The sequence below is a fragment of the Erinaceus europaeus genome, chromosome 8 (assembly GCF_950295315.1).
Source record: "Erinaceus europaeus chromosome 8, mEriEur2.1, whole genome shotgun sequence".
NCBI classification, from domain to species: Eukaryota; Metazoa; Chordata; class Mammalia; order Eulipotyphla; family Erinaceidae; genus Erinaceus; species Erinaceus europaeus.
In genome coordinates, this window is record NC_080169.1 from 29,816,538 (window position 1) to 29,840,609 (window position 24,072).

General features: G+C 40.0%; 1 protein-coding gene across 1 annotated transcript in view; it reads left to right on the plus strand.

Moving 5' to 3' along the window:
* Nucleotides 1-24,072, plus strand: part of RAPGEF5 (Rap guanine nucleotide exchange factor 5) — a 308,676-nt gene that overhangs the window by 138,698 nt on the left and 145,906 nt on the right. Inside the window, exon 8 of the mRNA XM_060196104.1 lies at nt 16,827-16,900. Coding sequence (XP_060052087.1) covers nt 16,827-16,900 — 74 coding nt within the window. The remainder of the gene's footprint in view (nt 1-16,826; nt 16,901-24,072) is intronic.

The following is a 24,072-nucleotide window of genomic DNA, read 5'->3' on the forward strand; positions in this document are numbered from 1 at the left end:
GGCCACTTAATCTCTCCCTAGGCTCCTCTCTGTCCACGAACCACACATGTTTGCACTCACTGGTGATCTGGTGGGTTTCTGAAGTTGTTCTAGTCCATTCTTGTTGCGGTCCCAGATGATGGGTATTCACTTTATATTAATACGAACTCTGTTTTTCACCAATCCTAACAAAAACACACAGTACATGTTTAACAAATCTTGACATATGTAGTACCAAATTATTAACAAGCTCAGAATAGCCACATAATTCAGAAAAGCCTTGGTAGTAAAGGGTTTGGAAATGATTAAGAAGGGTAATACCCCTGAAGAACATATATCTGAGTTCAAGTGCTGTACAAATTTAGCCCAAGATGCCAGTATCATCTTCAGTCACATCGCCATACTTGCTACTAAATGTGCTCCAGCTCCTCATTCAAACACCCACTCTCAAATAACCTTTCCAGCTTCATTTATGAGAGCGCTGCTCTATCCCCTGGCCCCATGTCAGATTCTGTGCTTTTCTCCACTTTTCCCAGGTATGGTGAAAAATGCAGTGTGACTGCCATTTTTCTTCTTACCTGTCCCATCTTTCTTTCTTTTTTTTTTTTCTTTTTTATTTAAGAAAGGATTAATTAACAAAACCATAGAGTAGGAGGGGTACAGTTCCACACAATTCCCATCACCCAATCTCCATATCCCACCCCCTCCACGGATAGCTTTCCCATTCTCTATCCCTCTGGGAGCATGGACCCAGGGTCGTTGAGGGTTGCAGAAGGTAGAAGGTCTGGCTTCTGTAATGGCTTCCCCGCTGAACATGGGCGTTGACTGGTCGGTCCATACTCCCAGTCTGCCTCTCTCTTTCCCTAGTAGGGTGGGTCTCTGGGGAAGCAGAGCTCCAGGATACATTGGTGGGGTCTTCAGTCCAGGGAAGCCTGGCCGGCATCCTGACGACAACTGGAACCTGGTGACTGAAAAGAGAGTTATCATACGAAGCCAAACAAATTGTTGAGCAATCATGGACCCAAAGCTTGGAATAGTGGAGAGGAAGTGTTAGGGGGGTACTCACTGCAAACTCTAGTGTACCCTTCTGCTTTCAGGTATATATTTTGCAGTAGTGTACGAATACGTGTGAACATATGCTCTCTCTCACAGAAACTGGTGTATATCTAGGTTTTGGGACTTTGTTAGAAAGTGAACCACCTGAGATGGAATTAGAGAATACTATGAAAGGAAAGGTCTCACCCAAGTAATGAAGCTGAAGGGTTGTCATTCCACACGTGAAGTCTCTGGACACAGTCTGAAGTGAAGCATGTTGAGGTGGCAATCGTTGTGTTGGTTAGGTTGTGATCAGCAGATGCAATATTATTTGATATGGATTGGGAGAGGCATACGGGAAAGTGGGCCCTATCCAATGGTTCCAGGACTGGGGGAAGTAGAGGCTCTGTAGTGGAGATGTGAGGTTCCTGCTGTCTTAGGGTTCAAAAAGACAATCGATAGTTAATGTTATCATCACATTATTTGGTAATTGGCTTAACTTTGAAAAGTCCTTTTGTTAGGGTTTGCTGTATAGTACCCAGTATCTTGTAAATAGTTGTGCCACTGGTTGCTTCTCATCTACTTAGTCTAGGCTTTTGAGAGAGCCTGCATATCAAATACACAGCCTATATATTAAAAAGACTTAGTCTGTGTTGTAAAAACTTCGAGACATACAATTAATTTTCCCCCTCTCATATTAATTAACTAGTGACTTATATGACTACACTTTACTAGGAGTGTACATAAACACCATTCCCACCACCAAAAGACTGTGACCCATCCCTCCCACCCACTCCCACCCCCCACTGTCCCTGGAAGCTGCATGTCTACTCCTCACCACAGGGTTTTTACTTTGATGCCCTACTTACAATTTGGTGAGGTCCTGCTTTTAGTTTCCCTTTCAGATCTTCTTACTCAACTTCTGTTGATGAGTGGGATCATCCCATACTCATCTTTATCTTTCTGACTTAGCTCACTTAACATAATTCCTTCTGGCTCTGTCCAAGATGGGTCAGAGAGGGTGGGTTCATTGTTCTTGATAGCTGCATAGTATTCCATTGTGTATATATACCACAGCTTTCTCAGCCACTCATCTGTTGTTGGGCACCTGGGTTGCTTCTAGGTTTTAGCTATTATGAATTGTGCTGCTATGAACATAGGAGTACACACCTCTTTTTGGTTGGGTGTAATGGAGTCCTTGGGGTATATCCCCAGGAGAGGAATTACTGGATCATATGGAAGGTCCATGTCTAGCCTTCTGAGAGTTTTCCAGACTGCTCTCCACAGAGGCTGGACCAATTTACATTCCCACCAGCAATGTAAAAGGGTTCCTCTGTCCCCACAACCTCTCCAGCATTTGTTGCTGCTGTCCTTTTTGATGTATGCCATTCTTACAGGAGTGAGGTGGTATCTTAGTGTTGTCTTAATTTGCATTTCTGTGACAATCAGTGACCTAGAGCAGTTTTTCATATGTTTGTTAGCCTTTTGGATCTCCTCTGAGGTGAATGTTCTGTTCATATCCTCTGCCCATTTTTCGATGGGGTCATTTGCTTTTTTGGTGCTAAGTTTGCTGAGCTCTCTATATATTTTGGTGATTAGTTTCTTGTCTGATGTATGGCATGTGAAGATCTTCTCCCATTCTGTGAGGGGTCTCTTTGTTTGTTTAATAGTTTCTTTGGATGTGCAGAAGCTTTTCAATTTGATGTAGTCCCATTGGTTTGTTTCTGCTTTAGTCTTCCTTGCAATTGGGTTTGATTCATCAAAGATGTCCTTGAGGTGTAGGTGGGAAAGTGTTTTTTTACCAATGTTTTCCTCTAAGTATTTGATTGTTTCTGGTCTGACATCTAGGTCTTTGATCCATTTGGAGTTGATTTTTGTTTCTGGTGAGATAAAGTGGTTCAATTTCATTCTTCTGCATGTTACAACCCAGTTTTCCCAGCACCGTTTATTGAAGAGAGCCTTCCTTTTCCATTTAATGCTTTGGGCCCCCTTATCAAAGATTAGATGTCCATAGATGTGGGGATTTATTTCTGGGCTTTCAATTCTGTTCCACTGGTCTGTGTGCCTATTTTTGTTCCAGTACCATGCTGTTTTGATGATTATGGCTTTATAATATAGTTTAAGATCTGGGAGTGTGATGCCTCCATTTCTGTTTCTTTTCCTTAAGATGGTTTTGGCAGCCACGAGCTCCCATGTCCCATCTTTCAATTCTACCTTATGCTTGAAACCCTTTTCGGAATCTTTTCATCTCCCTCATTCAGCTTGGATGTCACCTTTTCTTTCTTTTTTTGAAATTTTTATTTATAAAATGGAAATATTGACAAGACTATAGGATATAAGGGGTACAATTATCACCCCCAGAACTCTGTATCCAATCTTCTCCCTTGATAGCTTCCCTATTCATTATCCCACTATGAATATGGACTCAGGATCATTATGGGCATGAGCTATGACAATGGCAGAGAGGGAAGGATGGAAACTTCAGGGTAGAGCCACCAAGATTTAGTGATAGATTGATGTGTGACCTGAGACATTGGAGAGGCTTGATGATGATCTCAATTAAAATGTGGATCCCCTGGAGAAGAAAGTACCTAGTGAAATATAGGGAAGGCTAAGTGTTGGATTTCACAACTTTGTGTCCTCACACCCTATTAAATAGGTGACTTTTCACTGAGAACAGATACCTATCATAGTGGCTTGTAAGTAGCAGATAGAGGATGACTGTGAAATGGAAGTAGTATCCATGTAATTGGATATGGAGCTGGGATACAGAGAAGAGGGCAGAAACAGAGACACGGATTTGGGAAAAACTCAGATTGCATTGGAAGTTGAAACTACAGGAACAGATACAACCATAGAGAAAAGGGTCAAAGAGAGAAGAGACCCTATGGGAAATGAATTTAAAAAGAGTTCAAGGATGCAAAGGAGCCAGAAGAGAGAGTTTTAAAGCAGTTATCTCATATTCAGTCTTTAAAACAATAGACCATCGGGACCCAGAGATAGTCAACTTTCATAGAGAAATTTAAGTGTCACTGGATGAACCAGATTATATTACTCTGCCAAGTGTGTTGATGGTGACTGTCAGTATTTTTCAAATTTTATTACTTATAAATGCATTGATAAAGGTGAAAGTTGCAGCTGTTTTTCTTCTTAGTGAATATATGAATTTGAGTTTTTTAAAATAATCTTTTCTTAGTTATTTAATAATAACCAATAAGACTGTGGTATAAGAAAGGTATAATTCCCACCACCAGAGTTCCATATCCCATCCCCTCCACTGGAAATTTTCCTATTCTTTATCCCTCTGGGAGTATGGACTCAGGATCACTATGGGGAAGGTGGAAGGTCTGACTTCTGTAATTGCTTCTCTGCTGAACATGAGCATTAACCGCTCTATCCATACCCCAGCCTGTTTCTTTCTTTCCCTGATGGGGTAGGGCTCTGGGGAGGTAGGATTCCAGGACACATTGGTGAGATCATCTGTCCAGTGAAGTTAGTTTGGTATCATGGTAGCATGTGCAATTTGGTGACTCTTTCAGTCACCAAATTTCAGTCTTTCTTTATATCATTAAGATATAAAGCAGAATAATTTGTTAATTATTAGGAACCTAGAGGTGAAAGTATAGAAGATGAAATTTGGGGTTTTCATGTTGGAAGGAGCTAGAAAGTCTATTTTAGGTATATTCTAAGGGGCCTATGACTTTACTAACTTTTGTCTGAACCTAACAGCTAACATGCAGATGGGCTAGGAGTATTGTCTGGGAAGATGGTGTCAGAGTTGAGGTTGGGACTAGAAAGCTGGATGAGGACAAGAGAAGCTCCCAAATATGGGAAAAGTATATTAATACCATTAACTGTAAACCCCAACAGTCTGACCTAGGCCCCATGTCTATTTATATTTAGCACAGGAGCCCATGTAACCTCTGCATCCCTGTCAGTCTGAACATAGTCATAGCTAGGAACATTCGAGGCTGCACTGATTTCAGGACCAGTCTTTCTTAAGAGTATGTTGACCCAGCCTCCCTCCATAGAATGGGGCAATTTCTACTACTATTGTTCTACACTGAAGGAAAGGTCCTATAGAGGCCCACAAGAGAGTTTATGATGTTGTTTCTGATGGAGATGGCTTGTGATGGTGTAGAGAGGAATCTGTTAGAGGTCTAGGCCCATCATATCTATGTGGGAATCCAATGATTCCCTCACTACGGCCCCGAATGATGGGATGGCCCGGTAGTGACCAAAAGGACCATCATTAAAGTGTGCTGGTCTCTTGCCCTTATACAACTTTTGTATCTTTACTTTATCAGACACAGCTGGACTTAGAATGACTGAGGGAAGTGAAATAGGGAGTACGTGAGGAGGGTCTAAGTTTAAGTAGAAAATATTTTATTAAATACCTTATGGTGTCTTTTTAGGTCTTTTTGCTTGCTTGATGCACTTATTGAGCCACTGTAGACTTGCACACTTTTACTTTAAGATATATATATATATATTTTCCTCTAACTTATGGGTACATGTGCACATGTGCCCTATCTCATGAGCCTTGGTCTATATAAGATATAGTTATTTGTAAATAGCATTAAATGGCACAAATCACGGTAAGGTCTTATATAGTACAGTAAATCTTAACCATGGGATTTTCAAAATAAATCAAGTTTCCAAATAACTTGGTTATAATAATCTATGACCTTCTTAAACCTAAAATAGCAAGGAACCTTCCGCATTCTCTGTAAACCCTATTTCTCCCAGTCCTGGAACCTCTGGGGCTTTGCTTATTTTCTTTCAAGTTTCTCTTGACCTATACTATTTGATACTGCATCTGCTGATCTCAACCAAATCAGTGCACACAGTACCACCTCGACATGTTTCGCTTTGGACTGTGTCCAGAGATGCTAGGCATGCATGTCAACTCTTCAGCTTCATTACTCTGGTGAGACCTTTCCTAGCTTATAGAACCCTTTGGTTCTATTTTAGACGGTGCACTCCCTAACAAAATTTGAGTCTTTTGATTTTTGCAATTGTATAATGGCTGGCAAAAGTAAATATACTCTACCAGCCTTCTTTATTTTTTTAAATTTTTTGCTGCCCACTCATTTCCAAGCTGCCTCAAAGGGGATGTCGCCCTTGCTGATTGTGGATGGTGTTATTGAAGGGACCCCGAAAATAAATAAACTGGCTCTTCTCTAGGAATGTTACCAATAAATAAATAAATAAATAAATAAATAAATGGTTTTTTAGATAATGAGGACTAGTGTTCTGCCTCTTGTGGCCTGTAAAAACCTCAGTTTTCCTAACACTTCTGTGTCCACAACCATAGAACACACAAAATTACCCGATCTGGTATATGACTCATCCACATTTGTGAAAGGTACTTCATTCTGTCGGTTGTAATACATTTTGATCTTCAAATTTTCCCTCTATTCTTCCCATTGTATTCTGTTCTACTTCATTAAAAACTAAAAGAAATAGGGAGAAATACTAGTCAGATCCAGATGAGTGGATATGCAATTAGGTATTTTGACCAGTACTTTACAGCTTCCATCTTTGACGGAGGTAATACTGAACACACACGCACACACACACACACACACACACACACACACACACACTGTCACTGGGGTTTCATGCCTACCCAATTCCACTGCTCCTAAAAGTTTCTCTCTTCCTTCCTTTTCTCCCCCCTCTCCTTTTTTTCTCCAGATAGAGGTGGAGAGACAGAGAGGGAGAGAGGAGAGACCCCACAGCACCACTGAGTTACTTACAAAGTTTCCCACTTGCATAGAGCTCCCGTGTGGTGGTTAGAGGCTCAAAGCTGCATCCTCAGGTGTGGAAAAGTGGGTGTTTTGCTGGGTGAAGTATATATAACCTGGACAGGTTATATAACCTCAATAAACTAGGAATGATTTAATCTTTTTAACTCTGGCTGTATGAATTTCAGAAGAAAGCCTTTGAAAATGGTAGATGATAGAGCTTTATGTTTGTAAACATTCTGTACAGGTAAAAAATTAAATTATTGGGGGCCGGGCAGTAGTGCAGCGGGTTAAGCGCACATGACACAAAGTGCAAGGACCCGTGTAAGGATTCCTGTTAGAGCCCCCGGCTCCCCACCTGCAGGGGAGTCACTTCACAGGCGGTGAAGCAGGTCTGTATGTGTCTGTCTTTCTCTCCTCTCTCTGTCTTCCCCATTTCTCTCTGTCGTAGTCAACAACAATGACAACAGTAATAATAACAACAATGATAACAAGGGCAACAAAAGGGGAAAAAATAGCCTCCAGGAGCAGTGGATTCGTAGTGCAGGCACCAAGCCCCAGTGATAACCCTGGAGGCAAAAAAAAAAAATTATTGCCAAAACTGAATTCTTGAAAAAGTATTCACTAAATTATTTTTAACTATATTTGCTCATTTTTTCACATTAAGACTCAAAATGCCAAATTTCTGTCTGTAATAGAAGTTTTGGTTGATAGATATATTTATAACAGGGAGACTGCTCAGTGGGTAAAACACATATTTTGCAAGCCTGAGTCTCAAGTCCAGTTCCCAGCACCACAATAGCCAGAGCACTCTACTCCCTCAGTTGCTCTCTCTCTATCTCTACCCCCTTTCTCTTTTAAGTAAATAAATAAATTTATCTGTAAAAAAAGAAAGATAATCATTTCAAAATAGTTCAGTTGATTTTCATAGACCTCTTTCAACTCTAGTTACTTAGTGCATTCTTTTTTTTTGGGGGGGTGGCTTAATGGTTTACAGTAAATACAATTGTTGGTACAGGTATATAAGTTCTCTCACCCCCAGTTCAGGTCCTCTTCCACCGTCATGCACCAGCACCTGACCATCCCTCACCCCCAAGTTCTTTACTTTGGTGCAATACACCAAACCCAGTCTGTACATTTTTATCTTTGTGTGTACAGTGTTCTGCTAGCACATCTTCACACAACTGATTAGCAGAAATTAAATATATACAATAACCTGTTGTTCCTACAGTAGCAGTAAAGTAACATCCTCGGAAACAGCTGTGAATTAGCACCAATTAGTCCACACATATTCTTGGTTTTCTTGTAGGCTCCAATTTTTGCTATTCAGAATTTATGCTTTATAGTTATGCTTGATTTTTGTTGTGCTAAGCTATTTTCAAAGCCTTTTCTTGATTTTTAAGTCTGCATATTGAGAGATAAGGGAATGGTTTGTGTTGGCAAAGAGTGAGACCCTTAGCCTCCCTCATTCCCAGAAATTGTCATTCCTGTGTCCGTGTTCTACTGGGGGGAACTGTCCCAGAGTCAATATTTGTATAGGAAACTTTCCCTAACCTACTCTTATTTTGATCAGATAGAAGAAAAGTTAAGCTAAAAAATTTAAATAGCTGCTTCCTCTCCTACCAACAACATGAGCTTCATGAGTACAAGGCAAGAAGAAAAGAACTTACTTCTTTTTTATTCAGTTATATTAATCTTCATATCAAAGGGTCATCAGAAAGAGCACTTTCTTTTAGGTAACTGTATTTTGAACATGGGATTTCATGGGGATAGCATAAATCTTTGGAAGTCCAGGATAAATAAATTTTGTTACCAAGTTATGCATATGAACCCCTGGCTAAAAATGCATTCTTGGAATCACATTTTTTCAACATATCCAAGAACATACTATTACTCATGTGTTGAAAGAAACAATGTATATTTTTTTCATCATTAGAATGTTGAGGTTGGGCCAGGAAGAAATCTAGCAGTTTACATATCAGACTTTCATGCCTGAAGCTTGGAGGTCCCAGGCTCAATTCCCAGCACCATTGTAAGTCACAAGTAAGCAATACTCTGATTTTTTTTTCTTTTTAAAGAATGCTGATGTTGGGCCATCCAGATCTTAGAATCTCTCTGTGATACACATTGAAGTAGATTATAAAAATTACCTTTGGTTAGTCCCTACACTTATTTGTATTTCTAATCTTTGTGTGTTTACCAGGAAACAATTTTTAAGACTTTCAGAGATGTAACAAGAAATGGATTGGGTTGTCAGAAAAGTCATGACATATTTTTCTCTATATATGTTTTTCCTGTGCAAAAATGTGTCATAACATTCCAACAATCCAATCTATTTCTTGCTACATGTCTGAAGACCTTACCGATTCTTCCCTTACCCTCCTGCACTGCTGGTGCAAATATAAATTGGTCCATCCCCTATGGAGAGTAGTTTGGAAAACACTCAGAAACTTAGAAGTGGACCTACCCTGTGGCCCAACAATTTTTCTCCTGGGAGCATATCTTAAGGAATTAAACATACCCATCCAAAAAGATCTGTGTATGACTATGTTCATAGCAGCATAATTTGTAGTAGCCCAAACCTGGAAAGAACCCAGGTGCCCAACAACAAATGAGTGGTTGAGAAAGTTGTGGTATATATACACATAATAAAATACAACTCAGCTATTAAAAATAGTGAATTCACCTTCTTCACCTCATCTGGGATGGAACTTAAAGGCATCATGTTAAGTGAGATAAGCCAGAAAAAGAAGGATGAATATGAGATGATCTCATGGACAGTAATTTAGAAATAAGTACAGCAAGGGGAAATACAAAGTAGAACTTGGATTGGGCTTTGTGTATTGTACCAAAGTAAAGGACTCGGGAGGTGCTTTCAGGGCCTGGTACATAGTGGTGGAGATGGATTTAGGCTGCGGGGTGAGAGTGTTTTGTAGAAAACAGAAATTTTTCACATGTAAAAACAACTGCATTTAGTGTTAACTGTTAATACCCCTAATAAAAAAAATAACAAAATCATCATAAAAAAGAAAAAAAATTCCCTTAAAAATTGTCAAGAAAAGCTAAAATTTAGGTCTCTTTTTCCCCCCCCAATATGGATTTCATGTGAATCTCTTTCTCTTTGATTTTTTTTTTTTGTGAATATTAAGAAATATGCCTAGGGAGTCGGGTGCGTAGGGCCGCGAGTTAAGCGCACGTAGCGTGAAACGCCGGGACCGGCGTAAGGATCCTGGTTCCAGCCCCTGGCTCCCCACCTGCAGGGGAATCGCTTCACAGGCGGTAAAGCAGGTCTGCAGGTGTCTATCTTTCTCTCCCCCTCTCTGTCTTCCCTTCCTCTCTCCATTTCTCTCTGTCCTAACAACGATGACATCAATAACAACAATAATAACTACAACAACAGTAAAAAAGGGCAACAAAAGGGAAAATAAAGCACAACAATTACAAACTGTTGTATTTACTGTCAAATGTAAAACATTAATCCCCCAATAAAGGAAAAAAATTTTAAAAAAGAATTATGCCTAAATGTCAAGTGTTAACTTTTAACCCAGAAGTTGTTACTTATTATCTTTCCTTCCCAACGCCATAATATAAACAGCAAAGAAAAAATATATACCTATGTCTTAGAATATGACTACATTAAAAATAAAAGCTTGAACTTAGTAGAAAAAAAATTTCTTCATTGTCCCTGAAACTAAAATGTTAAGAACAAAAATTTAGGGAGTCGGGCTGTAGCGCAGCGGGTTAAGCGCAGGTGGCGCAAAGCACAAGGACCGGCATAAGGATCCCGGTTCGAACCCCGGCTCCCCACCTGCAGGGGAGTCGATTCACAGGTGGTGAAGCAGGTCTGCAGGTGTCTATCTTTCTCTCCTCCTCTCTGTCTTCCCCTCCTCTCTCCATTTCTCTCTGTCCTATCCAACAATGACAACTACAACAATAAAACAACAAGGGCAACAAAAGGGAATAAATAAATAAAATAAAATATTTAAAAAAAAAAGAACAAAAATTTAAATAAAGCATAAATTGTCAAGATATCAAGTTGCTGCTGCATGTAAGAAAAATTATTCCACACTAGTACATTATCACAAAGTCCTTGCCCATTGCAAAGTAAGCACATTGTTTAAATAAATCATGTTGATTTTTTTCAAATTTATGTGACCCATTTCATTTTATTCTTATATTTTTAAAAATATTTATAAAATGGAAACACTGACAAGGCCATTTCATTTTTAAGCAGAATTTAGGATGTTATTTGATGTTTTATTTTCCCTTTGCATTCTTTGCCTGTAGTTTTTCAGAGAGAACATGGGTGTTTGTCTTTTTTCTTAAATTTCCTCCCAACTGAGCAACAGTAGCAACAGGGAACCCCCTTTGAAGACGTATGAATAGAGCTTTTTGCTGGACTAGAAGAAAAGCTTCAGCCCACTTGTATGCTTCCTGCATTGCCTATAGATGTTAAGCTGGTAGGCATTATCCCAGTTGTTTTGTGGAGTTTAACAGAACAATGTCCCTTCCTTTTTTTTCTTATGAAGTGATGAAAGAAGTAACCTACATAAGTTGGTATAGTCAAATTGTGCCATTTTAGTCACTTGAGGGAGAAACTGTTCTTTGTAACTGGCTTTCATATAACTCATACTGTGCCTAGCATTTTAGCTTGGTTTTGTGGTGAGCACTATGCCATGAGAATAAAAGACATAAAGAACAAGAGGTACATGAAAATGATATTTATTAAAAGAGACAGAAAGCACAGTGTTTATAACTACCAGAAACAATTCATGCTGAACTTGAAAGTACTGTTTCTAGACCTCACTGTCAGCAAGGTCATGTGTTTTGACATACTTTTGATGGAGGTAGGAAAAAAGAAGAAATGGTGTGGTGGGTGCAAGGAATAATTCATTTCATTTACAAGTTGATTGTTTTTCTCATTCATTTCCCCTCTATTCAACTTATGGGCAAGGTTTGTCCACCTTGTCTGAAAATACAGCTCAAGATCCTTCATGTTTCTTCTACTCATTGCCACCTGCTTGGCTTGAGTCATTGTCATTTCTTTCCTTCCTTCCTTCCTTCCTTCCTTCCTTCCTTCCTTCCTTCCTTCCCTCCCTCCCTCCCTCCCTCCCTCCTTCCTTCCTTCTTTCCTTCCTTCCCTTCTTTCTTTCTCTCCCTCCTTCCCCCTCTCTTTCTTTCTTTCTCCTTCCTTCCTTCTTTCCTTCCTTCCTTCCTTCCTTCCTTCCTTCCTTCCTTCCTTCCTTCCTTCCACCAGAGTTATCTCTGGGGCTAGGTCCCTACACTGCAAATCCACTGCTCCTGGAGGCCATTTTTTCCATGTTTGTTGTTGTTGTTGCATAGGACAGAGAAATTGAGAAAGGATGGGAAGACAGAGAAGGGGAAAGAACAATAGACACCTGCAGACCTGCTCAACCACTTGTGAAGCGACCCCCCCCCCCCAGCAGGAGGGGAGCTGGAAGCTCGAGCCAGGATCCTTCCTCTGGTTCTGTACTTTGCACTATGTGCACTTAACCCAATATATCATTACCCGCCCCCATTTTCTTTCTTTCTTCCTCCTTTTCTTTCTTTTCTTCTTTCTTTCTTTCTTTTTAATTTCTTTATTGGGGGATTAATGTTTTACAGTTGACAGTAAATGCAGTAGTTTGTACATATATAACATTTCTCATTTTTCCACGCAACAATACAACCCTCACTAGGTCCTCTGCCATCCTGTTCTAGGACCTGAATTCCCCTCCACTCCACCACCCATCCTCTCCAAAGTCTTTTACTTTGGTGCAATACACCAACTCCAGTCCAAATTCTGCTTAGTGTTTTCTCTTTTGATCTTGTTTTTCAACTTCTGCCTGTGAATGAGATCATCTCATATTCATCCTTATCTGACTTATTTCACTTATCATGGTTTCTTCAAGCTTCATCCAAGATGGGCTGAAAATGATGACATGACCAGTTTTACTCTGAAAATGTCCAATAGTTCTAGTTTATCAATATCTTCATTTAGCTCCCTCGTTTCTTTATTGATTTTCTGCCTGGATGGTGTGTGAAGTTGAAAGAGTGGGGTGTTGAAGCCCCCTACTATTACTGTGTTGCTGTTAATATATGTAAACATCTCTTTCAGTACATGTTTGATGTATTTAGATGGCCTCTCCTTGGGTGCTTAGATGTTGATAATCAATCTTGATTGATTGATCCTCTGAGCACTAAGTAATGTCCATTCCTGTCTTTTTAAATTTTATTTATTTTAAGGTCTATCATGTCATATATGAGCATAACTGTTCCTGCCTCCCCTCCCCCTTTTTGTGGTCCATTGGCTTGTATGATAGTTTTCCATCCTTTCACTTTGAGTCTGTGTTTGTCTAGTTGAATTAGGTGAGATTCCTGCTGCAGATAACATATAGTTGGGTTGGGTTTTCTGATCCATCTTCCTACTCTGTGCCTTTTAGGCGAATTCAGACCATTGACATTTACTGATATTATAGATTGAAGATATTTTAATGCCGTTATTGTAGATTTTTAGAGTGTTCTGCTATATGACATGTTTATGGTGATCTGAATTTTTATAGAGATCGTTCAGGACTTCTTTCAGGGCAGGCTTGGTAATAGTTGATTCTTTCAACTGTTGCTTGTCTGAGAAGGTTTTTATGCCTCCATCTAGTCTGAATGACAGTCTAGCAGGATACAGTTGTCTTGGTTGAAAGCCTTTCTCATTGAGCACTCAATAGATATCTTGCCATTCTCTTCTGTCCTATAGTGTTTGTGTGGAGAAGTCTGCTGCTAATCTTATGGGTTTTCCTCTGTAAGTGACTCTTTGTTTTCCTCTTGCAGCCTTCAGGATCCTTTCTTTATCCTTATTCCTGTTCATTCTAAATATGATGTTTCTTGGTGTCTTTAAGTCTGGATTAATTCTGTTTGGGACCCTCTGGGCTTCTTAAACCTTTATGTCTTTGATGTTGTCTAGATTAGAGAAGTTCTCAGCTATTATGTCCTGTAGAATGCTTTCTTCCTCTCCCTCTCTTCTTCTGGTAGGCCTATAATGAATATGTTATTTCTTTTGAGGTCATCCCATATGTCTCTGTTGTTGTTTTCAGTATCTCTTAATCTCTTTTTTGAGATCTTTTACTTCTTTCTTAGTTTTCTCTAATTCATCCTGTCTTGCTAATTCTGTTTTCTTCCTCATTTATTCTATTCTCTCTCCTCTCTATTGTTTTCTGTAGTTCATCAATTTTGTTACCCTGTTCTAATACTGTTTTAGCTTGTTCAGCTAGTTGTGCTCTTAGCTCAGATATTTCAGCTCTCTAATTACCTCAAGATAGCTAGTGCTTTTGGGGGCGCTTTTAGCTGGACTCTTATTCTGGTTCATTTCTCCAATGTTTCTTCTGGTTTAACCATTATTATGGTGTGTTATGATGTCCTTCTCTCAGTACTTTTCAGCCCACTGATCACTCTTTCCTGGATTGACTTTTGTCTATGTAAGGTACTTAAAGAATTCACAGTTGTAGAAATTAACAGTTGTTTCAGTGTTATCTCAATCCCTCAGTTGAATCACAGTGGCTGTTAAAGCCTCTTTTGTTCTTTTCTTCCCTGTAGCCTGAGGGCTTTTTACCTACAAGTAGGTATTTTAGCTTAATCACTCACTCCTGACCAAAAGTTATCAGGGTAGGGAGAAATAGCACAGTGGTTATGCAAAGGGACCCCCACACCCCAAAAGGATCCAAAGCTCAGGGCTCAATTTAATTGCTCTGCCAATCCTGGCAGCACTGCTGGGCCCTGTGAGTTTTTAAACAAATCCTGTTTATAGTCTGTAGGTTCTGAGGCAGTTATTCACTATGTTCTCATCAGGAGAACAATGTGGAAAGGCTCCCAACTATACAGCCCCACTGCTAGACCACCAGGGTGTAGATCTTCTCCTGGTCAGTCCTCTGCCCTCCGATGTCAGCCCAGGGCCTTCCCCCTGCTGCTCCAGCCCCTGAGGGCAGTAGCAAATGGAGGCTCATAGTTGCATTTGGTGTATCTTTGAGGAGTCTTCTCCGTTCAGCAGTCTTTTTGTTGGTAAAACAGACTGGAGGTGGCTCCTCAACTGGCAAACTGCCAGACCAGCCAGTCAGGAGTAGATATGGTCTTTAGCCCCAGAAATCCCTCCTAGGCTCTTCTCTGTCCATGAGCCACACTTGTTTTCACTCACTGGTAACTTGGTGGGTTCCCAAAATAGTCCCAGTCTCATCTTGTTGCAGTCTTGAGTGATCTTTGATATTCCTTGTTCTTTAGAGAAGTTTCTCAACTGGGTAGAGCTGGAGGTCTAGGCAGAGTTATGGTCTCTGGATGCTCTGGTGATTTGGTGGGTTCCCAAAGTAGTTCTAATCCTGTCTTGTTGTGGTCCCAGCTAGTCTTCTTTGATATTCCTGGTTGACTGAGGAGAGGAGAGAAACACACCTGCTGCTACTCTGTAGCCCTATCTCCAGAAGTCCTTCCCTTTTCTTTCTTTTTGATGGAGGATGAAATACAGAAAGTTAGAGACAGAAAGATAGTTAGAAAGAAGGAACTACACCTACAGCACTGCTTATCAAACTGCTTTCCCCCACACCCCAGGGGAAACCAGCTGGACCTTCATACATGGTAATATGTGCATTCTACCAGGTGAACCATCACCTGAACCCAGCCTAATTATATTATCTTTTCCAAGGAGCACCACCCCAATCTTTATACCAAAATTGATCTCCCCCAGTTGACTTATTTCAGAACATTTAATCACATCTCATTTTTCAAAAAAAATATTCTTACTATTACTCATAGTAATGGTTGTCATTGTTCATTGACTTATCTCCCCAACTAAATTTATGAGGTCAGGGGATTATCTGTCGTATTCATAGGAATAACCTCAGTGTGAGGTACATAATAGGTGCTCAGTAAATCATTGTTAAAAAAAAATTGTAAACTGTAGAAAGAGAAAAAATAATGAAATAATTGTGTCTGGATCATAGGTACAGTACATTTTAGTTTTGAATATCAGTCTAAAGTTGGCATTTAGGAGGAAACGAGAGAGAATTCAAGGAAGAGTTTGAATGATGAACCAAGAGTTTAGATTTAACTAAGTGGTACATAGGTCAAAGCATGATATTTGTTGTTTCTATTTTTCATTAATAGTTATTTTCGTAGCTGTGGCCAGGTGGAGTTGGAACTACAGCTTTACATTAGAGGTTATTACAACACTGTAGAAAGATTGAAAGGAAGTGAGCAACTTGAATGTAAAATATTGCGCTTTTCTTTATAATGTAGCAGTGAACTATCAGTCATAAGAACACATCATAAGAACACATCTCTCTCTCTCTCTTCTTCTTCTTCTTCTTCTTCTTTTTCTTCTTCTTCTTCTCTTTTTCCACCCTCCCTCTCAATTTCTCCCTGTCTCTGTCTAATACATAATTAAAATATATTAAAAGGAAGAAAGTATGGGAGCTGGCCAGTGACGCACCTGGTTAAGCACTCATACTACTAAGTGCAAAGATCCTGGTTCCAGCCCTGCTCCCTACCTGCAGCAGGATGCTTCATAACCAGTGAAGCAGGTATCAATCTTTCTCCTTCTATCCCTCCTTCTTAATTGCTCTCTGCCCTATCAAATATAGTGGGGGGTGGGGGATAGCCACCAGGATTAGTGCATTCATAGTGCTAGAGCCCCAGTGATAACTTTGGAGACAAGGAAGAAGGAGAAGGAAAAGGAAGTAGGATGAACTTGATACGATTCTTATCTGTAGGGACACCGTATCTGTAGCCACAATACTGATATGATAATATATGGATGAATGTAGCTAAAGAGAATCATTGAGATCAGATTTTTCAACTGCCATTGATTTCATAAATGAAACTAAGTAAATGGAAGTAAATAAACTGATGTAGTACATGAAAAATACTCAGAGCTATTATTTTTTTATCCAAATTGCAAAAAAAAAGTACTTGTATATAAATTTTGTGTCTGCCTAACAATTCTTTTCTGCCAAATGCCATCTGAAAGAAAAGATCTGAAAACATTGTCTTATCATACTACTTTTTTTTTTTCCCCCTTCATGTAAGCACTTGAACAAGATGAAGAAAACAGTGACAAACATGTACCTGTAACAGAAGCTGGTGGTGTTCCAGACTCTAAGGTAAGAGCAGTTCCTGAGCAATACCATACTGCACCTTTCTGTGTTGAGAGTAGAGAGACAATGCAATTTGCTTTTACCTTTTGTATTTTGTTGCAATAGTACTGGGAATAAACTACTCCTTTTGATATGAAATATTTCATGAAAAGGACTCCACATTGCTAATGATATTTATAACTTGATTTATGGGAGAAGGAAAAGTCAAGGGGCTTAGCCTTCTTCCCAGAGAAAGCAAGGAAAGTAAGTGAAGAACTGGGGCGGGGGGTGGCGGGAGACAGGAGAAACTGCTCTTAGGAGGACAGTGTACCCCCCTGTACATTTCAGAAGAGCATTATCTGGTTGACAACATGGCAACAGGGCCTTGGCCGGACGCATAACTGTGATGCCTCACCTACCAAAGATTCTGCTCCAACCCTCAGAATTTACCACAGTGGCACTGATTTTGGTAGCAGCTTACCTCCAAATACTATTATGCCATAAAATCATTGAACACCCTAGAGTTATTGACTCTTAACTGCATGTAAAAGCAGTACATTTAAAGCTTTCTAGCTTGGTTCACCTCAAGTTCTAAATGTATTGACTCTGGTCAGAATAATCACATAACTTTTATAGTTAACATTATACAGGTTGTGATGTTTTAGTAAGTCCATATAAGGATTTATTTTGCCATAACAATCAAAATACTGTAATCTACAGTTCATGCTAGGTTGCATATCAGATATGTAATCAAACCTGAACAGGATTTCCCCAGCTTAGTGTATTCAACCTTTTCTCAAAGGTTAATCACTAAATTGTTAGTGAGACTCGTGTATCCAAATTTCAATTGATATTTTTTAAATTTATTCTAGACTTATTTTATAGTCAAAAGCTTGTTTAATGGAATGTGTTCTATCTTAAAAAAAAAAACCTTGATCTTCAGAGGTTTTGTGTTTTTCATTAGTATTAGAAGCTTACTCACAGCATACCATAGCATGTACAGAGGAATGAAATCGCAAAACAGCTTCTTCTTCTTCTAGCGTTTGCCCTTCTTCCGTAGCCAATCAACAGCGTCAGGTTGAGCCTGATGTAAAGTTTCGAGACCTCCTTTGAATCTGGAGAGGTGGCAGTTGTTGACTATGTCTGTCATAGTCTGTCTGTAGCCGCAGGGGCAGTTTGGGTCATCTCTGGCTCCCCAGCGATGGAACATAGCGGCGCACCAGCCATGGCCTGTTCAATAGCGATTGAGGAGGGCCCAGTCATAACGTGCTAGGTCAAAGCCAGGTTGACGCTTGCAGGGGTCTGTGATGAGGTGTTTGTTCTTTACCTCAGCTGACTGCCAGCTCTGTTTCCAAGAGTCTGGAACAGAGAAGTTCAGTGTAGGCGTAGGGGACCAGATTGGGTGACGAGACGTCAAGCGTTGGACAGGGTGGGCAAAGATATCCGCGTATATTGGCAGGTCCGGTCGAGCGTAGATGTGGGAAATGAACTTAGATGATGCCGCATCCCGACGAATATCTGGTGGGGCGATGTTGCTAAGAACTGGCAGCCATGGAACCGGGGTGGAACGGATGGTTCCAGAAATTATCCTCATGGAGGAATATAATTTGGAATCGACCAAGTGGACATGGGGGCTACGGAACCATACTGGGGCACAGTATTCTGCAGTGGAATAGCATAATGCCAGAGATGATGATCGTAGTGTGGAGGTGCCCGCGCCCCATGAGGAGCTGGCCAGTCTTGCAATGATGTGATTCCTCGTGCCCACCTTTGCTGCAGTTTTTATGAGATGTTCGTGAAATGACAGAGTGCGATCGAGAGTAACGCCAAGATAGACTGGCTGGGCTTCATGCTGGATTCTCGTATCGCCAAGCTGCACATTAAGCTCACGCGAGGCCGAGGCATGGTGTAGATGGAAAACAGATGATACCGTTTCTGCAGTGCTAGGGATTAGTCGCCATTTTTTACACTAATCAGGTATCAGAGACATGTCTTTCGTGAGTATTTCCTCGAGGATGTCGAACTTGGATGCCTGAGTTGCACAGCAGATGTCATCGGCGTAGATGAACTTCCTTGAAGAAGTTTCTGGGAGGTCATTGATATAAATATTAAATAGCGTAGGAACCAGAACAGAGCCCTGGGGGAGGCCACTTGAGACAAGTCTCCATCTGCTAGACTTGTCACCCAGATGTACCCGGAATCTTCTGTTTTGGAGAAGAAACGATATAGTGTTGGCCACCCATGGAGGCAGGCATCTTGAGATCTTGACTAGGAGACCACGGTGCCAGACCATGTCATAGGCTGCTGTGAGATCAACAAAGACAGCACCCATCTTTAAATTCTTCTGGAATCCATTTTCAATGTAAGTTGAGAGGGCCAAACAGCTGAACTAATAGATCAGTTTATATTTCAAAGTCAAGAGCTGAGTTCGTTGGGGAGCATAATTATGAGTGTTATAGCCTGGGCTGTGTAGAGAGGAAGCCTCCACTAATGTGTCTGAGAAGAAGCCTGATCTACTACCACAGTAGAAGTACCAGTCTTATTGCTTTGATTTTTTTTTTTTTTCCTCCAGGGTTATGACTGGGACTCAGTGCCTGCACCATAAATCCACTGCTCCTGGCGGTCATCTTTTTTTTTTTTTTTTCCCATTTTTGTTGTTATTGTTGGATAGAACAGAGAGAAATTGAGAGAGGAGGGAAAGACGGGAACGTGGGGGGGGGGTGACTTGTAAAGCAACCTCTCTGCAGGTGAGGAGCTAGGGCTCAAACCCTGGGATCCTTGTGCCTATTCTCGTGCTTTGTAGTATCTGTGCTATATACTATGTACTGTGTGTGCTACTGCCCAGCCCCATTGCTCTGGTTTTTATATTTCCATCTATATAAGTGCTTGTGATAGAATTATAAGTAGTTCATGATAAGCCTCAAGAAAACTTTCAGAATTTTACCATCATCTACCTCACAGAAATACTGGGCTGTGAGAATTTAAGCCCTATCTAATTTTTTCCTATACAAAAATACTTCATGACTTTTCCAACAACGCAGTAGATATACATGTATACGTGTACTTGTGAGTACATGTATATGTGCAGTGTGCACACAAATGATTAATTTGATGTTTGATGTGTAGGTTTATAATTCAGTTCTATATTGCCAGGCTCTGTGGTGAATATTTCACAGAACTGTAGTCTTCACTCCAGAGTGTATTATCTATCAGTGGGTTAGGTGGAAATTGCTTTTTCATTCTCTCTGTGTAGGTGATGAAATATGTCATTAAGGGAAAAATTCCCATAAGCTGTTGAAAATTTTTGGGGTAAAATGCTCACTAACTCAGTGATTGGACCATGTACAAAGGCTAGTCATAAAAAGAGGGTTGAAATGAAGCAGCCAACATAAGATAAGCCTGTCATCCTGACACATAAAAAAGTTCCCATCATGGTTAGGTAGCATCCACCAGATTAAAGAACACTGCCATCAGGAAGACCTTAAAGGAACTCTCCACCATGAATTCACTCTTTGGAAATTACTATTTTTTTCTTTCTTTCTTTCTTTTTCTTTTTTTTTTTTTTTTACTATTATGGGGATAGTGAATTAGAGCACCTTTGTTTACACATATAAATGGTTTCTCAGTCTACATACTCTTAATACTCCTCCCCAACAAGGACTCCAAACCCATTCTCCCCCCAGACACCCTCTACCCTTCCCTCCAGAGAGTCCCTTGCTTTGGTGCAGTGTATGTTCACCCTTTCTAATTCAGTCTCCCAAATTCCATCTACATATGGAGTTATCCTGTATTTATCCTTTTCTTCCTGATTTATTACACTTTTCCTTCCACTTCCACTGAAGGCGAGACAAAAATTGAAATTTACGAGTTTCTCTTCTGATGTCCTCATCTTTGGTAGTCGGCCGTAGCTCACCAGCATTGGTCACACCACCCTGTTCTTTCAGCCTTCTCTTTTTCTCTATGCTTGTTCCCTTTGTAGCTGTTGTTTGAGTTTCCATTTACTTTTTATTTCAGATTACCTCCTTTGGAGTTAAGAGTTCCTTTACTCCTTTTCCTGTGGTACTCCTTTTAATAGTTTTTACAAGAAAGGATTGGTGGTGGTGAATGCCCTCCGTTTTTGTATGTTTGAGAAGCTTTTGGTTTCTCCTTTGTACTTGAAGGATAGTTTGGCAGGCTAGTTTGCATGTAACTGGTACTTATTGTCTCTTAATATCAATATCGTGAAAATGTCATTCCATTCCCTCCTTGCTTCTCAGGTTTGTGTTGAGAGATTTGATGAGAGTCTGATGATTCTGCCTCTGTATGCCTGTCTGCTTCTTCCTTTCCCTTGCAGCCTCTAATGTCTTTTCCTTGTCTTTGCTTTTCGACAGTGTGACTATTAAGTTTTTGGTGTTGCCTGTTTGGGGTTGAGTAGTTTGGGCTTCTGTATAGCTTCCTTTATTCCTACCTTTTGACCATTGCCATGATGAAGAAAATTTTTCTGCAGTAATATCTTGGAATATGTTCTCTACTCCTCTCTGTATATTCCTCCTTAGGTATCCCAGTGACTTTTTTTTCCCCTCCAGTGTTATCGTTAGGGCTCAGTGCCAGCACATGGATCCACTGCTCCTGGAGGTCATTTTTTCTATTTTATTAGCTAGGACAGAGAAAAACTTAGAGAGGAGGGGAAGATAGAGAGGGGGAAAGAAAGATAGACATTGGGAGTCAGGCGGTAGCGCAGCAGGTTAAGTGCATGTTGCCCAAAGCACACGGACCCATATAAGGATACTGGTTCGAGCCCTGGCTCCCCACCTCCAGGAGAGTCGCTTCACAGGTGGTAAAGGAGGTCTACAGGTGTCTGTCTTTCTCTCCCCTTCTCTGTCTTCCCCTCCTCTCTCCATGTCTCTCTGTCCTATCTAACAATGACAACATCAATAACAACAACTTCAACAACAATGAAAAACAAGGGCAACAAAAGGGAAAGTAATTATTTTTTTTTTAAAATTTAAAACAAAAGAAAGATAGACATCTGCAGACCTGCTTCACTGCTTGTGAAGCAACCCCTCTGCAGGTGGGGAGCCGGGAACTCAACAGGACCCTTGTGTGGGTCCTTGTGCTTCATACTATGTGTGCTACCACCCAACTCCCCTCCCCCATTTTTTTCTGATGAAATCTGCTATTTCACATAGAGTTGCTTCATTTTTTGTAAAGCCTTGCTTCTTCAGCTGCTTTGCACTTTGAGAATGTGGTGGTTTTGTCCTCCAGTCCCATTATTCTGTCCTCAAGTTGATTTACTCTAGATATAAGGCCCCTTACATAGGCCTCCATGCTGTTGAGGCGTTCCTTTATTTCCAATATTTTCTTTCAGAGTTCTTTTTGTGAAGTTCTTAGCTTTTTGAGGAAGAGCTCCCTGGTTTCCTTAGTTTGTGTTTGTATGTGATTGTTAGTATCTTTAATTGTTTTAATTATTAGCTTCCAGAATTCAGTCTCTGACATGTTTTCTGACTTTTTTTTCCCATGGTTCAGTTGTATGCTGTTTCTGTTTGACCAGTAGGTGGCGTTGTGGTTGTATTATTTATGGATGCATGGGTGGGGTGGGGGTGCATAGGCGTAGTTTTCCCTATTCAGTTTGGTTAGGATGAGTTCAAGATGGATTGTAGGTATTTCACAATGGTGCTATTCTGTCACTATTTTTCCCAATTCCCTACCCCAGATGGTTGAGGTTGGTATTTTTGTTAGCAGGAAGCAAGCTATGTCTCACTTTTTCAAACTATTCAGACTATCTCTTGGAAAACAGGTCACTTGCCCCCAGGGTAGTCTCCCCTGGCCCTTTTTATTCACCTAGTCTACAAACTTTGTAGGTTATGCTGTGAGGGTCTGGACTTTAATTTTTTTTTTTTCCTGATATGAGTTTGGTTTCCTTGTGCTTTGGCCACAACCCTGGAAGCACCAGAAATCATTGTTTTGATTCAGGTAGCCATTGACTACTGAACTTGGTAATTATTTTCATTATGTCCTTTCCCCATTTTTTTATCAATCATTTTAGTATTAAATGTTAACTAATTACATGAAGTGATTGTCAAATAGCTGATGGTTAGTTTATTGGTAATTTTATTGTTACTTTTAATATACTGAAGAAAACTCTGATTTTAGAATGTGATTGCTATCATGGAAAATAGTTTCTTATATTGAAATTAATTAAGATGTGCTCAGTTTTTTCTGTCTTTATTATTTGCCAAATTTGTTGCCCTACTTAGCAATATGGTAGCTAGTGTATGCAGATTATAAATTATTAATTATGTATTATTTCTCTCAGGTCAAAACAAGACCAAATATTAGTTACCTTCCTGCTTAAGGCTGAAAGTTCAAATAATCAAATATATGAAAGGAATGAACCCCTTGTACTGATGTGCATATATAATACTGTGTTTTTAGTTTTGTCAAAAAGAGTAATTATATAAGTAATAAAAAATTAATACAGCATTTTAGGGAAATAACTATTATTAGTTCCACCTGGCTGTGGCTTGGTGGGATACAGTATCACTTAGTATTTTCATAGGATAGATTTGTCCAACCAACTTGGTATATTAACAAAAGTAATTGCACAAGGTAGAAGGGAAGACCAACAAACTCTTTTTTTATATTTATTTATTTATTCATTCCCTTTTGTTGCCCTTGTTTTATTGTTGTTATTGTTATTATTGTTGTTGTTGTTTATGTCATTGTTGTTGGGTAGGACAGAGAGAAATGGAGAGAGGAGGGGAAGATGGGGGGAGACAGAAAGATAGACACCTGCAGACCTGTTTCACTGCCTGTGAAGTGACTCCCCTGCAAGTGGGGAGCCTGGGGCTTGAACCAGAATCCTCTGCCAGTCCTTGCGCTTTGCGCCACCTGCGCTTAACCCGCTGCGCTACTGCCCGACTCCCCAACAAACTCTTTAAACCTTCACTGTCTTTCATATACAGTGAGAGGTGAGGCACACTTGAATCATTTCTAAGATTCTGTGATGCTCCTGCATGGTGTCTAAGGTATATAATAATAATAATAATAATACAGGCATTAGTATTAGTAGACTTACCATTTGTACCACTCTGTCCCCACTCTGCCTCATAAGCACTTTTCTCTGTGGATATTTCTTGCTCCTTTCTCACATTTAAAAATATATATATATATATCAGTCAGGAAGACATTTTCCATAGCCTTTCAGAAGATACTTAAAA